Source organism: Rhinolophus sinicus, linkage group LG11, assembly GCF_036562045.2.
Source record: "Rhinolophus sinicus isolate RSC01 linkage group LG11, ASM3656204v1, whole genome shotgun sequence".
In the NCBI taxonomy this organism is placed as follows: Eukaryota; Metazoa; Chordata; class Mammalia; order Chiroptera; family Rhinolophidae; genus Rhinolophus; species Rhinolophus sinicus.
In genome coordinates this window covers 9126157-9143691 of record NC_133760.1, presented here as the reverse complement: position 1 = coordinate 9143691, position 17535 = coordinate 9126157, and the positions used below count along the sequence as shown (strand labels likewise).

At 51.5% G+C, this 17535-nt stretch overlaps 1 protein-coding gene across 2 annotated transcripts; it reads left to right on the top strand.

Annotated features, from left to right (window-relative positions):
* Positions 1–792: 792 nt before the first annotated feature.
* Positions 793–14512, top strand: CBLC (Cbl proto-oncogene C). 2 transcript variants are annotated; one of them, XM_074314165.1, is made up of 13 exons: positions 793–1265; positions 3565–3711; positions 3988–4144; positions 4488–4609; positions 5733–5870; positions 8213–8300; positions 8999–9130; positions 10574–10735; positions 11174–11254; positions 12787–12929; positions 14035–14141; positions 14262–14336; positions 14437–14512. In XM_074314165.1, the coding sequence occupies exons 1-10, from the start codon at positions 808–810 to the stop codon at positions 12922–12924; spliced, it is 1623 nt and encodes a 540-aa protein (XP_074170266.1). In that variant the 5' UTR covers positions 793–807; the 3' UTR covers positions 12925–12929; positions 14035–14141; positions 14262–14336; positions 14437–14512. The 2 variants fall into 2 exon arrangements, with proteins under 2 accessions (XP_074170266.1, XP_019610372.2); XM_019754813.2 differs by lacking the exon at positions 12787–12929.
* Positions 14513–17535: the final 3023 nt, after the last annotated feature.

Below are 17535 nucleotides of genomic sequence, written 5' to 3'. Positions count from 1 at the left end.
CTGATTCGAAATTCTCTAGGAATGTACATATTTGTGATTAGACCTTGGCCTGGTCCCCTAGGGCGTGGCCTGGGTGCCTTGGGTAGGCGAGCGGCCCCGCCCACAGCGCCCCTGGTGGCTGCCTAGCGCTCAAGCGAGGCTGGGCACAAGCTACAGGTAGGGCAAGTTGGAGAGGAAACCACGCCCCTCCAGCTTTGCGCCCAACAGCCTAGTTTCCCGCAGGCTCCTCTCATAGGGACCCAGGAATTACTATGTCGCCAAATTCTTGCTCCCTCAGACACCCTCCCCCCACCTCCTGCTCCTAGGAAACTCAGGAGTCTGGTAGCGCTGTGTATTCCTTCTCCGAACAAAGGAATCACACTATCTCCCTGACCTTTCCTTCTAGAAAGTTCAGCTCTCTGACCTTTAATTCCATGTCTCGACCAAAGATCAAACTTTCACCACGACCCAGGAGTGCTACGTCCTAGCCGCAACCCCCTGCAGGTTCCGGATAGGACCCAGCCCTACCCCCAACCCCAGAAAAAGTCCTAGGTTTTCCCCCAGCCCCTCCTCCACTTCAATCTTGGGACCCAGCCCTCAGCCCCTCCCTAAAGGGGCCCAGGCATCCTACCCGCAATTCCCACTCCCCCAGGAATCACCCCTATCGTCCCCTACCCCGAAGCCACTCCATCAGACTGTCCTTTGGGGATGAGACTTTCGAACTCCATCTCCAGAGAACCTAGGGACCGGAGGCCCAGGCCCCGGAGCCCCAGGCGCCCCGCCCTCTTTGGGTCACAGGTCTATCTGCTGTCCCCTCAAGGATTCTCCATGGCCCGCCTCACCTCTGGCGCCCGGTCCCGCCCCCAACCTGACTTGGGCGGGGCCGCGCCTTTCACCGCCGCACCCGTCCCTCCGCTGGCACCCGAGGGACCGATGGCTGCGGCGGCAGCCTCGCGAGGGTGGCAGGGGGGAGAGCTCCGCGCGCTCGGCCGGGCGGTGAGGCTACTGCAGCGCCTGGAGGAGCAATGCGGAGACCCCCGCCTCACCTCTAGTCCCCCTTCGCTGCGAGATCTGCTGCCCCGCACCGCGCAGCTGCTGCGAGAGGTGGCCCACGCCCGGCGGGCGGCCAGCGGAGGCGTTCCCGAGGCTTCCGGGGGTGCCGGGGACTTTCTGTTAATCTATCTTGCCAACCTGGAGGCCAAGAGCAGGCAGGTGGCGGCACTGCTCCCACCGCCGGGCCGAAGGAGTGCCAACGACGAGCTCTTCCGGGAGGGCTCCTTACTCAGGTGAGCTGATGCTTTTGCTCAGAAAAAAGGTGGGATCATGAAGGAGGCCCAGGTCATGCTCCCAACCCCTCCTCCCTCAGACCCAGGAGTCTAGGCCCCAGCTCACTGCTTTCTCAGGACCCAGTAGTCCAGATCCCAACCCCTTCTCCCTGAGGGAACCTGGGAAACTATGCCATGTAGTCCTCTCCTTCCTTGAACACACACCTATGCCCGCAGGCCCCCATTTCCCCTCTTTGTTGGCCACTCAGCAGGCTGCTTCCCACTGCTGCACTCTCCCAGATGCCTTAGACACACACCCTGAGCATGTGAGGACCCCAGAGAGCTTCCTGCAAGAGGAGGGGTGTATTGACATCTCCATCACGATGCCTGCCTGGGGAACTCACAAGGTCCTCCTGGTCTTGAGTTCCTGAGAAACAGCTTGCTCAGATGTCAGTAGGGTTTGTTTGCAGGGTGTCTGCTCTGGTGCTGAACTCTGGGGAAGGGGCTGATGAGTGACAGAGGCAGACAAGGAGGCTGGAGGCCTAGAGCCCACAGTAAGATCTGGACCAGTGGCTTTCAACCCAGTCACACCAGGTGCCCCTTCTTTACAGCAAATATTTTGTAGTGTCTCCTAAAATTAATCCTGAAATGAAATGCCTAATGTAAATAACCTACCTACTCATATTTTTTTCAATCACTGTAATGCCCAAACTGTATTATAAGGGAATGATCTTCGTAATAAAACTACCTAGATTTTGAATGGAAATGCTAAGTCACAATCACAATTATTCTGCAAGTCAAAGCTGATGAGTCAGACACTTGCGCACCTGTAGGGAGAACCGTTGCTGAATCAGTCTTCCCTTGATATATAGGAGAGTTGAGTTTCTGTAAAACTCATATAAATTTAAAATGTGCAAAAATGCTTTTGGAAAACAGAAGTGGGTTCCAGGCTGAAATAATCAAAAATGGATTTTCCACCTTCATGAATATTTGGTGGGACATTGGAAAGTTGAGTGGATGTGGACAAATCTTGCTGGAGGGGATTGTCCCCCCATGTTCTAGCCTTCCCACGGCCCAATCACTATGAGTAAATTTCTCATCAGAAGCTAAGGAGCTTCTAAGATGCTCCTTAGAAGGGTAGTATAACTCCTCTGAGAACCACTGTTCTAGATTCAGTGGGTTCTAGAAACTAAGAAGCTTAGGTGTTTAGTGAGAATCTAAGTGGATATTCTAGAACCACCGGGGACCTAGCAATTATTTGAAGGAGATTCTAGACCAGCACTCTATTAAAACCTAATGCAAGCCACACATGTATTTTTTCATTTTCTAGTAGACATATTACAAAAAGATTTTTTTAACAGGTGAAATGAGTTTTGATAACATTTTCTTTAACTCACTATATCCAAAATATTATCACCTCAACTTGTAAGCAATATAAAGCAATGATTAATGAGATCGTTAATGTTTTTTGTTTTTTTTTCTTTTACACTAAGTTTCTGAAGTCTTGTGAGGATTTCCCATTTAGAGCACATCTCACTTTGGACCAGCCAAAGGTGAATTAGTGGCTACTTATTAATTAGACTCTGGGAAGGGTGGGTACTTAGAAACTGGCAGGGGTGGCCCTATAGAAGGTATCAGGAACCCTGCAGGCCTGGTCCAAGGATATTAATATAAATAAGAAGAACAGTAATAATAATTAACATTCACTGAGTGCCAACTGTATGCTGGGTGTGCTGGGTATTTTATGTGCTTATAAGAATCTTCATCACCCCCCATGTGAGGCAGGGGCTATACTTATCCTGCACTTATGCCCATTTCACAGTTGAGCAAAATGAGGCTTAGGGGGAAACTAAAGGAACGTTCCAAAAATCACATAGCTAAGTGTCAGAGCTAACCTCCACTGTTGCCCACATCCTGATCAGTATCTCAGGGAGGTAGCTGGTAGGAGAAAGCATGGGGGCCTGCTCCCCAGTGCTGCTCAAACAAAGAGGAAGGCTCCGAGGGAGACCTGCATACAGACCACCCTAAATGACTCAGCACTAGTGATCCCCACACCTGACTAGGCAAGGCTTTTCCTCCAGACCATGGGCTTCAGGAAGAGATTAGGGCCTGTGTACTGAAGGATGAGGATATGGGCAGCACCTGCTTTCCTTCACAGAAGAATAAACAGGTTCTGAGAGAAGAAGTATCAGGGCTGCAACAGGCAGTGTTGACATAGACTTTACCCTGCACTGCTGCGTTAGAGAGTCTGGGGCCTGTGGGTGTCCCACATAGAGGGCGCCCCAGGGTCCAGCCATGTCCTCAGACCCTATCTCCACAGGCGACAGCTGGCCAAGCTGGCCCTTATCTTCAGCCACATGTATGCGGAGCTGAGCGCACTTTTTCCCGAGGGAAAGTACTGTGGACACACATACCAGCTCATTAAGGCCCCGGCCCACACCTTCTGGAGGGAGTACTGTGGATCCCGGTGAGTGAGCATCTGTCCTCAGGGCCCCTGTACTCCTGGAGCCTCATCCTGCCCCTGCCCAGGAACCTAGGAGTCCAGGCCCCCAGCCCCTCCTCCCTCAGACCCAGGAGCCCAGGCCCCCAGCCCCTCCTCCCTCAGACCCAGGAGCCCAGGCCCCCCAGCCCCCTCCACCCCCAGACCCAGGAGTCCAGGCCCCCAGCTGCCTCCTTCATAGAGGTGTTCCCCTCCTAGGCTCCCAGAGGCCTTACCTCCATCCCCCCACCTTTCTCCACACAGATGTGTGCTGCCCTGGCCTGAGTTTGAGTCTCTCTTGAGCACCTGCCACCCTGTGGAGTCAGGCCCCGCAGCCCAAGCCTTGCGCTCCACCATTGACCTCACATGCAGTGGTCATGTGTCCATCTTTGAGTTTGATATCTTCACCAGGCTCTTCCAGGTCAGGGAAGGCCGAGGTTGGGGGCCCAGACTCAGGTTGTAAGGGGAGGAGAAGGTAGGGACCTGGACTCCTTGTTCTGAGGGAGGAGGGGCTGGGGGCCTGGATTCCCAGGTCTAAGGCAGGAGAAGACTGGGGACCTAGACTCGGTCTATGGGTGGGAAATTGGGGACCTGGACTCCTGGGTCCTGGGGAATAAGCGTCTGGAGTCTTCTGTGAAAAAAGAGAGAGCTCTGAGGCCCCCTGTGTGTGTGAGCAAGGTGGCTGGGCTCTTGGATCCTGGGAAGCACTAGGAAGGTGGCTGCTGCCTCGGCCCCTCCCTGACCCAAGCATCACCCGGCTCCAGCCATGGCCAACACTCCTCAAGAACTGGCAGCTCCTGGCAGTCAACCACCCGGGGTACATGGCCTTCCTCACGTATGATGAGGTCCGAGCACGTCTGCAGGCCTGCAGGGACAAGCCAGGCAGGTAAGGAACCAAGCCTCGGGAGGACGCTGCCAGGGCGTCAGGGCTCTGGGTCCAGGGTGGGCGGTGGTAGAAACCCAGACATCCTTCAGAGAAAGAACTGAAGGGCTGACGTACCTGGAGCCCCAGACAGTGGAGGTGGGACACTGAGTGCCCTCGGCCACCCCACCTCTTCTTCCCGGACCTCCTGGACCTTCCTACAATCCAGTAGCTAAAGGGACAGTACGTGGTCTGGCAGGAAGCCTGAAGACCCTGTCCCAGGATAAGGCCCATTTCTGATAGGTTAGAGCCCATGCTGTACCATCTAGTAAATATTTTTAATATGACCCCCCACCTCCTGGGGTAGGAAACTGGGAACCAGACCCCTGAGTCCTGAAATTAGTCAAGCCAGGAGTTTTGAGCTGTCGGGTCCCCCAGAGGGTCAAGATTTGAGGGGCTGAGCTCCCTGGAACACCAAGAGATTAAGGGAATAGGAGGTCAGATTTGTGAGTCTTTGCAGGGCTGGGGTGTAGGACCCCCAGGACAGCAAGCGTATTGGCATTTTTCCAGTTACACTGCAAACTAGTTTAAAGGGAAAGAAAAAGGGATGAATTAATTCCCATAATTGAAAAGACCAGGTTTTAGGTTTCAGGCACAGCTGGATCCAGGTGCTCACATGCTATTGTCAGGAATCGGTTTCTGTTTATCCCATCTCTGCTTTCCTCCGTTAGCTCCGTTCGCAGACATGGTCTCTCCTCAGGGTGGCAAATAGTTTCTAGAACCTCCAGCTGTATACCCTATCAGCTTAGCGACCTCTGTATTAATGGGGTACTTTGCTGGGACTTCCAGCAAAAGTCCCAGGGCTGACTCCCATCACTATGGTCAGTGGTCCTGAAATGCACTGATTGGCAAAGCTAGAATCAGCCTTGTCTAACCCCAGTGAAGGAGGAAGAGAAGCGAAGCAGGTGGAAGCAATAAGTAATCCCGTATATGTAGGGCAGACAGGGGTCTAATGCCTCACTGCCTAAAACGTGGGAAGCTGTGTGTAAGGGGGTGAGGACACCTGGATCCCCAACAGTGTGAAGGGCTGGGAGTCCCAGAAGGGACAGTGGTGACCACTCTCTCCCCTATCTGCCTCTTCCTCCAGCTACATCTTCCGGCCCAGTTGCACTCGCCTGGGGCAGTGGGCTATCGGATACGTGAGCTCAGATGGCAGCATCCTTCAGACCATCCCTCTCAATAAACCCCTGTTCAAGGCGCTCCTGGAAGGACAAAAGGAAGGCTTGTGAGTCCCCATCCTGGCAGGGGCGGGTATCAGCAGAATGTACCTCAAAAGGCTGTGCGCGTGGAGCACTGCCCAAAATCACCACGGCTGAGGGCACACAATTCACACAGCAGACATCATAAACTTGCAATACTACAGTGTTCCAGCAGGTGGCAGACAAGGGTCTTGAGGAAGAGGTGGGAAGGGGAGGGAGTGGTCACCACTTTTCTTGTCCACAAAGCCGCCATGTGAGCTAGCTAGCCCAGCTCCAAAAAGGGTGTGGGGAATTTGGCATAACCTCTGTGTCTCCACTCTTTGGAATTGCGCTCAGAGCTTTGGCTTCTAGATATCCATACCCTGTTGTAGAATCCAGACTGTTAGAGCAGGAAGAGAACTGGGCAAACAGCTAGATTGGTGGTTTTCCATCTAGACGAGATAAACAGATGATATGCAGTTGATTCTCATTATTTCTGATCATTGTGTTCTATAAAGTCACAGCGAACCCTGAATTGGTAAATACTGAGCCATTGCTCCTAAGGAAAATACGGGTTTAGGTTCTGGCAAGACTGGTCACATTTTTGTCAACCAGTCACTACATAACCTTTGTGAATGTTTCTGTTTAAAAACACCTTATCTAATATATGTTGTTGATTCATTAACTTTGAACATACAGCCAACAGCACTATAACTTGGGCCTGAACGAAGCTTATCTAACTCATATGTTTTCTCCCTAAGGCACATCGAAGCCTTGTGCTTAGCAACGCTAAACAGCATTTCAGCACAAAGCCTAGCGGGCATTGTAAACAGAAAACTCACCAAGAAAAAGCACAAAAATACAAGAAATGTGACACTAAATAGACAGCGAAAGGACACTGGTTTACAAGATGGCCAAGTGTTGCCTTGTTCCGCCTTACCTGGGGCATGCCTGTTGGGCGACTCAAATTTTTTACTGCTGTGTGCTCGTTCCTGAATGCACAAGCCACGGGTATTGATGTAGGGGTTACAAATAAATTTTAGCGTGGAGGCAAATTATATTCATGCAAATTTGCCTACGCGCTAAAATTTATTTGTACATACGCACACATATGATGTCCCTATTTTACAACTGAGGCACAGAGAGACAGAGCCTGCCCAGGTCACACCGTCACTGAGCTAGCGAGTTGGTATTTGAAGCCAGGCAGCCAGGCTCAGAATACAGGTCCTTCCCCACTGTACTGTTCTGAGTTCCAGGTCAGATATCATTGGAGAAGAGGATTCCAGAGTTAAAATAGTATGAACACCATCAGTCTGGTTTAACGCCCCCTGCCTTACACACACACACACACACACACACACACACATACACACACATACATACACACACACACACACCATTTCATAGATGGGAAAAATGAAAGCCCTGAAAGAGGGGAAGGAACACCAGTTCTTTCTACCCCACAGTGAGCCATCTTTCTGGGTCTGAAGTTGATCATAGCAGTTCCCTCTTTTTAGACGTTTACCTGTGGAGAGGGGTGCTGCATGTTTTATTAGCACTGTCTTAGTTAATCCTACTACCCATCTTTGCCATAGGTGTGATTATGTCCACTTTACAGAAGGGAAAACTGAGGCCAGAGAGGTAAAATTGCCCAGCCCGGGTCACACAGTATGTTTGTGGGAGAGCTGCATTGGGGCCCAGGCCAGGCAAAGCCACCAGCCTTAGGGGACTTTTGACCCAGCTGTTGGTCTGAAGGTGCAGTTATGACCTGGATGGAAGACCCAGAGGGTGCAGAGCCACCTTCTGAGCTGCCCTGGAGCCTGGTGCTTGGACCCACAACCCTGGTCTGCGTCCCTCCGGGCCTCATTGAGTGACACTGGGTGGTCACCTCTCCCACACTGGGCCTCAGTCACGAGCTGTGAAGCGAGAAGTACTGTAGACGGTCTAGAAGGGTCCTTCTAGCCCTGCTAGTTTAAAACTAGGATTTGGTCACCCCAGCAATCTGTTACTATGCGATGCTGTTATGCTTGGGCCTGAACACTCTAGGATGGTTGACACTTAGGGAGGGCAAGGCCTGGATTTTGATCAGTTTCCTGGTTCCCATTCATCTTAACCGTGTTCCCAGAATTTGAGTCACTTAGGTTATGTGTGCCCGTCTATGGAGGCCTGGGGGGACACGGCCCTGCCCTGGGGTTCGGAGGGGCCAGGGCTTGCCCTGGAGGTGCCAATTTGATGAGAGAGGAGGAAAAATATCTCCAGGCCAACAAGAGATTTGGGGCAAAAGGTCATCCAAGAGCTCTGGGCCCTGTAGCAGGGGTGGGAGAGTCCATGTTAGTCTATGAGGATAGACTGGACAGCCTCTCAGTACCCCCTCTCTTCCCTCCCGCAGCTACCTCTACCCAGATGGGAAGAACCACAACCCAGACCTGACGGAACTCTGCCAGATGGAACCTCGTCAGAGCATCCACGTGTCAGAGGTGAAGCCCAGGCCTGTGCCCGCCTCTACCTACCATCCCCCCCGCCGCCCCCGTCCTTGCTTGCTGCCCTCACTCAACACCACACTTGGCTCAGCAGTTGGGCCCTGGAATCCCAGAGGCCTTGGGTGTTTGGGCTGGCTTGCGGCTATGTGACCTGAGGTAAATCACTTGGCCTTTCTGAGCCTCTGTTCCTCCTCTGGAAAATACAGCTTCTGCCTCCTACCCAGGGGTTTTCGTGGGGATTAAACCAGGAAATGATACTTCTAAGATCATCAGAACAGCGAATGCACCTGAGCATTCACCAGTGACAGCCCCTGTACCTTAGTCTTCACAGTCGCCCTATGGGTGGAAGAGAAACCCAAAAAAAATTTTTTTTTTAAATATAAGTATATCCCAGGCAATATTTGGGACATACTTATACCTAAAAATGTATCCTTCATGTGTTTGAAAATCAAATTTAACAGCATCCTGTATTTTTAGTTGCTAAACCTGGAAACTCCAGCAAACAACCCCAGAGAACAAATTTCGTAACAAGGGGTACACGTAGAAGCAAAGCAGCTAGACACATGGCTTTGAACTTGGGAGAGGGTTTGTTTGGGGCTCGCTCAGATGTTTGGGACTTTCTTCCTGTGGACCGACTTGTACCCCATGGCTGACATCACCACCCGTCCCTGTCCTCCTACTTTCCCACCTGCCAGGAGCAGCTGCAGCTGTACTGGGCAATGGACTCCACGTTCGAACTCTGTAAGATCTGCGCTGAGAGCAACAAGGACGTAAAGATCGAGCCATGCGGGCACCTGCTCTGTAGCCGCTGCCTGGCTACCTGGCAGGTGGGTCTCACCCTTCCTTGCTTTCCCATCCAGTGTCCCCCTCTCTATGGGAAATTCCCCTAAAGGCTCTCATATATGCCTCAATCAGATGGGGAAACTGAGGCCCAGGGAGATCAGAGACTTGCTGAGAGTCACTCAGGAGTGAGGAAAGGAGCCTGCCTGTCTGTGTCTGTCACCTCTGTTTCTCCTTGTCCAGCTACATTATTCATGGAAAGGGCTCCTGGGAGATCTGAGGCTAGTGGCTTCACCTCTCTGAGCCTTAGCCTCCGACTTTGGAGAACGGAGCTGGTGGTAGTGACCTCCCAGGGCCACAGTGAGGCTCCAAGCCCCAAGCCCTCGGGAAAGGTCCCTGGGGAAAGAGAGCTGTCACTCCTGTGAAGAGTAAGTGCCTCACATTAAGCTTCTTGGTTATAATGTAAATGCCTGACACTAAGCTTTTGATTGCTGAGTCATCCATTTCAAAGACATCCATCTCGAACAAACAAATTGCCAGCTGTGAGACATAACTACTAGCAAAACAGCTACCATGTTTCCCGGAAAATGCGTCCTAGCCGTACAATCAGCTGTAATGCGTCTTTTGGAGCAAAAATTAATATAAGACCCGGTCTTATTTTACTATAATATAAGACCGGGTTTTACATAATATAATGTAAGTCCGGGTCTTACGGTATATTAATTTTTGCTGCAAAAGATGCATTAGCGCTGATTGTCCAGCTAGGTCTTATTTTTGAGAAAACACGGTAGATAAGGAACCAGGATGCCCCCACCCATGAAGTTCCCCTTTAGAAAGCTCTGGGTAACCCAGATAACTGACAGCTGGAGTGACCCCACCCTAATTCCTGCACCCTAATTCCCACTCCTGTACTTCAAATTCACCAATAAGGAGTGAACCCACAAAACCCTAAGCACCCCACTTGGCCCCTAATAAAGGCAGAGCCCTAGGTCCATGCATCCTCCCTCTCTCTCTACCTGCGACCTCACTGTATGGCCCTCTTGCGTGCCAGGTATCCTCCAGGACCTATGAGTGATAAATCTTGTTCTTCATAATTCCCTGATGGCTTTTGCCGAGGTGCATCCTGAGATCATAATAAGAACCACAGGGCTGGTCCAGACACTGGCCCCTGTAGTGGCGGGGGTCGGGGTGTTGTCTGTGGGGGCTTAGGCAAGTGCCTCAGGCATTCTTAGCCGGTACTATCTAGACCCAACGACACCATGGTTCCACTGGGCTCCCCATTTGTACGCCCTCCTGGCCTCGGGCTCTGGTCCAATTCCCTTTCTGTCCTGCATCTCTCGCCCCAACTCCCTCTCTTCATGACTCTCTCCCCCCATTGCCCTCCCTGTCTGTCCTCCCCACATCACTCTGTTGGATATGAAGTCCCTGTAGTCCCCGGGGACATGGAGGAAACAGGGAGACCCTGACCCTTTCCTTCCATACCCTCCCAGCACTCAGACAGCCAGACCTGCCCCTTCTGCCGCACTGAGATCAAGGGACGAGAGGTTGTGAGTATCCACCAATTTCAAGGGAGGCCAGCAGAAGCCAGGGCCACTGCTGAGGACCCAGAGTACAGCAATGACCAGGATGATGGAGAGGAGGAGCCGGGGCGGGTAAGGAGGGCCACACAAGAGCTGGAACTAAAATTCCTGGGACCTGAGGGAGGAGAGGATGGGGGCCTGGGCTCCTGGGTCTGAGGGAGGAGGGGCTGGGGGCCTGGGCTCCTGGGTCTGGGGGAGGAAGGGCTGGGGGCCTGGGCTCCTGGGTCTGAGGGAGGAGGGGCTGGGGGCCTGGGCTCCTGGGCCTGAGGGAGGAAGGGCTGGTGACAGGATTCTGGGGTCCTATGGGTCTAGATTTTTGTTTCCACAAGGGTTTGGGGCTATGGCTCCCTCCAGTTGGGACCCTTCTGAGGGTTAGGACTTTGTCTCATTCTCCATTATATCTCCAATATCTAGAACAGTGCCTGGGTGCTGAAATGCCAGGCAGAAAGACATGTAGGTGAGAACAAAAATGGTAACTCCCAACCTTCTCCCCATCCTCTGTCTCCCCAGGTGACGCCATCAGCTCCCCCACTGCCCCCTTCACAGGATCTGTCCCCCAGTAGTCCGAGAAATAAAGGCCAACTGAAGATGGTGAGTGGGGTGCTGGTCTGAAGTGGGCAGCTTGGGTCTCGTTCGTCCCTGGTCTGGCTCAATGCTCATTCTCTGTTCCCATTTACAAGGTGCTGTGTGATCGGACAGCCTCACTTCTATGGCCTCCTCTCTTGTTCTCTTCTTTACTCATTCCACCTCCTTGGCTTTCTGGCTCTCCTTACAGCATCTCAGGCATGTCCTGCCCCAGGACCCTTGCACAATCTGTTCCCTCTACCTTGATCTCCTTACTCTAGGCTCATTTTCTCATCCCCTCCTCAAGGAGGTCTTCCCTGACCACCCTATTAAAAATAGCACCCCGGTCCTTCCAAGCCCCTGCCTGCTGCATTTGCATAGTCTTTTTTATCACCTGGCAGAGGGAACAGTTTTTGTTGTTTTCTGTCACTAACAGCAGGTTCTCACCCTGAAGATTAGGACTTTGCTTTATTGTCGTTATATCTCCAGAGCCTAGGACAGTGCCTGACACAGTAGGTGCGCAATAATAGGTGTTGAATAAATAAGTTGAACTGAGTCTTCCCAACAACGCTATGAAGTCAAAAATGTTCCTATCCTCATTTTTCAGAGGAAAAAAGCCCAGAGAGGTAACTGCACCTGCCAAAGCCACACAGCCTGAGAAGCCAGTGTTGGGAGGCCTTCGAGACCTCAAAAACAATCTGCTAATTTTCTAAGCAAGCCCCAGCCTTGCTCTTTTCTCTCCCCATGTTGCATCTCCCACCCCAGGATTTTCTGAGACCCTGGCCCACTGGGGAAGCACAGATCTCTGTTAGCATCTCAGACTGAGCACTCACAAGATTCAATCAATACTGGCCGTCTTCAAACAAACAACTCAGGAAGTCCGGGAACATTATTCTACCACAGCAAACAAGAGAGCCCGCAGGAAGGGGAGGGGGGTGGAGAATGGTGACACCAGCCAGGGAAGCTAAAAACAGATCCCGATCTGCAGCCAAAAGCAAATGGAAACATTAGGAGGCACTCAGCCGGCTCCCTGAGGACAACCAGGGGGACACAGCCAGAACGGCAGGCTGAGAAGCACCTCCAGCCACATGGTCGCCCCTCTGCCTAGACTATGCCCTCTGCTAGCATGCCCTTTCCTCTTCTCCCCAAACTCTTCCTGATTCAAAGTCCAGGCAACTCCTGCTCCTTTATTCTTCAAAACACTGCAGGCGAGACAACCCTGGGGGTCCCACTTGCCATCAAGATGACTGTCATAGGAAGAATAGTTAATGTGTACATCACTCTTCCTGGATGATGCCTGGCACTGCTTGTCAAAAAAACGTTTTATTACAGTATAGTTGACATACAAATTATATCAGTTTTAGGCGTACGACATAGTGATTCGACATTTATATCCCTTATAATGTGATAAGTCTAGTAGCCATCTGTCACCATGTGAAGTGATTACACTATTATTGAGTATATTCCCTGAACCGTACCCAGCACTGCTTTTTAATGTGTACATTTAATTGTCAGGACAACCCAATAAGATGGGTCCTGTTATGATTCCTATTATACAGAGGGGGACACTGAGGCTCAGAGATCCGAAGGTCACCCTGCTCGAAGGTGATGGTCAGGACTGGAACCCAGGCCCCTGGCTCCAGACTCCAGAGCCCATCCTCCACGCCTTCTGTGGGCCTCGATTCCTTTGTCTGTAAAATGGGTATGATGCCAGTCCCTGCCGCGTGGGGCTGCTGTGGGCACTGGGCGAATGGGGCTGTGTTAATGAGCAGTGTCACAATGGTCATGATTTGCACATGGTCCTCCCACACACTGCTGTTCTCCATCTGAGAAACTTACCTCTAGGGGGTGACGTCATCACTCAGGGAATCTTCCCATCCTTAGTATCTCCATGTGGAGAATGGGGACAAACTTGGCATGGACCCCATGGGTTTCGATGGAGTCAGCAATATTGGGCGTCTGTAACCTGAGTCAGATCCCCTCCCTGACCTCTCAGAGCCCCTACTAGCTCCAAGGGCTCCAAGAATTAAAGCCACAGCCCATAAAACCTGAGGATCTGAACCCATCTCTCCGATGACCTCCTACGATCCCCCTACTCCTTTCTGGCAACAATGGACCCCTCACTGTTCTAACAGGCCAGCAAGCCCCCCTCCCATCACAGGGCCTCTCCCCACATCCTTCTTGCACTCAGGCTTCTGCTCAGTTGTCCTTCGAGAGATCTTCCGCCTGCACTCCCCACTACCCTCATGTCCGCTCGCTGCTGCCACTACCCCCCCAATACACTCTCCCATGCCTATTTCAGTTCTCTGAAGGACACCTGATCCTCTCTGGGATATTTCCTTGTTCACACACTGATTACTCATGGTAAGCCTCGTGCTCAGTAGACTGTCAGCTGCTTAAGAAAGATTTTCATCTGTCTGATTCATGGCTCTCTTCAGAGCCCAGAACAGTGCCTGACACACTGGAAATGTTTGTGGGATGAATGGATGAATGAATGAATGAATGAATGAATGAATGAATGAAGAGAAGGAAGGAAAAGAGGGAGGGAGGGATGGAGAGGGAGGAAGAAAGGAAGGAAGAAAGGGTGAATGGATGGGTAGATGGACAGGTAGACAAATTAAAACTTCTTCCTATTCAAGCCAGAGGTGTTAGGGCGAAAAAGAGCAAGAGCTGGGAACAAGATCCTGCCCTACTGCTCCCTCCAGACACCCCTCCCCGCGCCACCACTGTGTTACCCTTGTCTAGGCCTGTGAAATGAAGCACAGCTGCAGCTCAGCTGTAAAATTTCTTAATCTCCTCCCCTCCAGGCCTTCCCCAGACTTCGGGCCCCTCTTACTTTGCCAAGAATGAGGACTACGGCCTCAGTCCCATGGGAAATCACCTCCAGGCACCAGGCCAGGGAGGGAGCCACAGAGTAAGTGGAGAGGGCAGCGGGGTCCGGGACTCCTGGGTCTGAGGGAAGAGGGCATGGGGGCAGAAAGGAAACACTGGTCCTAGGAAATCAACAGCCACCCTCAAACTCTCCTCATTGCAGAAACTCCTAAAGGGAAAGTCACCCTTCCAGCTGCCTTTGTGGGGCCCAGGATCGCAGCCCAGGCCCAGAGGCCAGGTGAGTCCCCTGGCCTGCCCACGTTTCCTCCCTTGGCCCTGCCTACTCCACCCCACCTGGATGTGATACCATCTAAACCACCTCTCTTTCCACCTCACAGGGTACCAAGATGTGCTGCTAAGGGAGCCCCAGGGGCTGGAAGGGGTTTGTGAAGCAGAAATAAACTGCCAAGCCTGGTTTGTCCTCTGGTGTGTGGAAAAAGTGCAGTGGCCACTAGGGGGCAGCTTGGCATCGGGAACTAGGCAGTCCCGGAGGCCTGAGCCCCACATGATTAAAGGGGGGTCTGGGATCAGAGAGCCCAGAATGAGGGACCCAGCTCCTCTGGATCCAGGAGTCCAGGCCCCCGGACCCTTCCTCCCTCAGACCCAGGAGTCTGCACCCCCAGCCTCTTCTCTCAGACCCAGGAGTCCCAAGTTCTTAAGAGAATCAGACAGCCAACTCCCTTTCCCCATCATGGCAAAAAATTTCCTACACCCAGACCTAGACATCCAAGGTTTAAGTTCCATAGTCAAAAAGACCCCACATTTCCTTGAGAGTTATGCCCCCAATCGCCGCATCATCCCTCTCTCCTTCCTTTATTCCTCCCTGGGATCCTTCTCCCAGAGTAACAGTGACTTCCAGTCCAAATCAAGCTGAGAAAGTGTCTCTCACCTCATCGCAAATCGCAGAGGGACCCAAGCCTCCCTCCACCTAACTTTAAACCAGGCCGCATCCCCTGAGTCCCTGCCCTATGCCCATCCCCGGGCTGGGCAATGCTTGGCATGGAGCAGTGATTACTGCCCTCCTGGAATCACTGTGAGGGAGACAGGCTTGTCCCCAGACAGTGACAACTCAGAGTGGGCAGCACTGGCAGCAGGAAGCACGGGGGTTGCAGGAGCCCAGAGCAGGCAGTTGACCCAGCCTGAGAGGTCAGGGAAGGCTTCCAGGAGGAGGAGACATCCCAGCTGAGCCTGAAAAGGTATCCCAGTGTAAATGGAGATGGAAACATGCATCACAGATTTAGTTCCAAGCAACAGAAGCCTCCTCTGGGGCAGAAAGGAAATTGATTGAGAGAACTTGGGATCACTTACAGAATTCCAGAAGTGATTAGAAAAACAGGATTGGAAAGTGAGCAGGAACACTGGCAGTTTGCCTCCAACCATAGCCCAGCCACGATCATGCCACAGAACCGGTCCGATGAGGCTACGCTGGTGCTAATGACCACTGGACACTCACTAGTCATTCGCTGCCTGTGCTGCCCCAGAAACAGGCTGTGTTTGCTAGCTGTAGCTCAGAACAAATCACACCAAAACTTATTGTGAACAACAGTCATGTTATTTCTCATGGGTGCCGTGAGCCAGGATTTGGGGAAGGGCCCAATTGGGTGGTTCTGGCTCAAGGTGCAATCAAGTAGGGCTTGGAGCTGGGCCGCTGAGATAAGTGTCCCTCTGCAGCCTCAGACCTCTCCACATGGCCTCACATAAGCTAGTTTGGGCTTCCTCACAGTGTGGCTGCCTCCAGGTTATGTGGTGGCTGAAGGTTTTGTGGACAGTATTCCAGAGACTCAGGCAGCAGCTACATGGCTTTTCTACCTAATCTTGGGGGTCCTGCAGTGTCACTTCTACCACTTTCTATTGGTTACATGCAAGTTGCACAACTCAGATTTAAGAGGAGGGAACAGAACCCTACTTCTCAGTGGAAAGAGTGTCAAGACCAGATTGTAGAAGAACAGGTGGGATGAGACAGATTGTTGCAGCCATCTTTGGAAAATAGAATTTGTCCCAGCTGCCATAGCAGGACTAGATTCACCAGTCCCTGCTTCTTTAGTGCTATTAACTCCTGACTCCCAAGTACAACAGGACTTGCCAAGGTCACCTTAGTGCCAACAGAGGCAGAAAGACAAACATCTTTGTTGGCTTCAACAGAGGGCAACAGGCTTTCAGATAGCTGGGATTTTTCTAACTGTGGAAAGGGGGTGCAGACACTAGCTAACCCTCTCCCAAAAAGTCCATTACAGTCCACTCCTTTGAATGTTCAACATAGGTATGAACCCTTTGTTCTATACTTCCATTCTCTTCCCCCAAAGTTCTTCTCTGAACTCATCCAACCAAAAACACATTCACACTGCCCTCAAGACAACACAAACTCTCAATAGTTACGTTTTCCAGATGCAAGTCTGGAACCATTGAGGAATAGCCATCGCCCTTGAAATGTGTCATGATCCTGTATTCCGTGAGCTATGAACTAGTTTTAAAGTTAACCTTCACACACCATGTGTAAAACTATGGATAAAGGTGGAGAAAAGATAAGGCTTGTTGATTAAAATGTATAAGTATGTACAATGAGACAGCAAGGATGGAACTGGAAAATGAATTCATTAAACTTTTACTCAGCTCCTCATGCCAAGCACTCATAGGCACTGGAGATATAGTGGTGAACAAAACCACTTGGAGCTTAAGTTCTGTGCAAGACAAACAATAAAAAAATATGCAGCAGTGATAAATTCTGTGGAGGAAAAATGTAGTAAGATAAGGGAAATAAGGAATGGCTGGGAAAGCAGGAATTGCTATTTGAGATAGGATGGTTAAGGGAAGCTCTTTGAAGTGATGTTGGAATAGAGAGTTGAAGTAAGTATATGAAAGAAGAATGTCCCAGCAAAGAGAAAAGCAAGTGCAAAGGCACTGAGGCCAGAACATGTCTGGTGGTGGAGAAACAGCATGGAAACAAGGAGACCAATGTGGCAAAGCAGAGCTAGCAAGTGAGAGGAGAGGACGATGGAGTCAGTGAAGTAACAAACTGAGGGCCTGTGAGCCATGGAGTGGACTTGAACTTTCGCTCAGTGAAGGGGAGGGTTCTGAGTAGGAGAATCAAGTGAGCTGACTCACATTTTAATGGAATCCCTCTGGCTGTTTTGTGGGAATAAATTATAGGGGACAAGGACAGGTGATGTCACAGTACTTACTAGTTTCTGCAAGTCTGCCAGAGGCTGTAGCTCGTATGACTTCACTCCTTCGTGCACACTAGATAGTCCTCCATCGCCTAGAACCTCAGCTGGTTAGGTTCCTGAGGAAAGTGGAAGGGGGTGTGGCTGATGAGAAGGTACCTATCCACCAGGGTCCAGCGCAAGCAGTAGGTGCCCAAGCTGGAGCAGAAGAGCTGGGGAGTGGGCTCTGGAGTCACTGTGTGTGAGCTTGTCTGTGAGTGCTACTGCATTTGTCCT

Bases quoted from the DNA above. Each gene is read 5' to 3' on its own strand.
- CBLC (XM_074314165.1), top strand. From the start codon at position 808: ATGGCCCGCCTCACCTCTGGCGCCCGGTCCCGCCCCCAACCTGACTTG. The intron at 5,871-8,212 runs GTGAGTCCCCAT...TCCCTCCCGCAG, and splicing joins GAAGGACAAAAGGAAGGCTT to CTACCTCTACCCAGATGGGA. The intron at 10,736-11,173 runs GTAAGGAGGGCC...CTGTCTCCCCAG, and splicing joins GAGAGGAGGAGCCGGGGCGG to GTGACGCCATCAGCTCCCCC.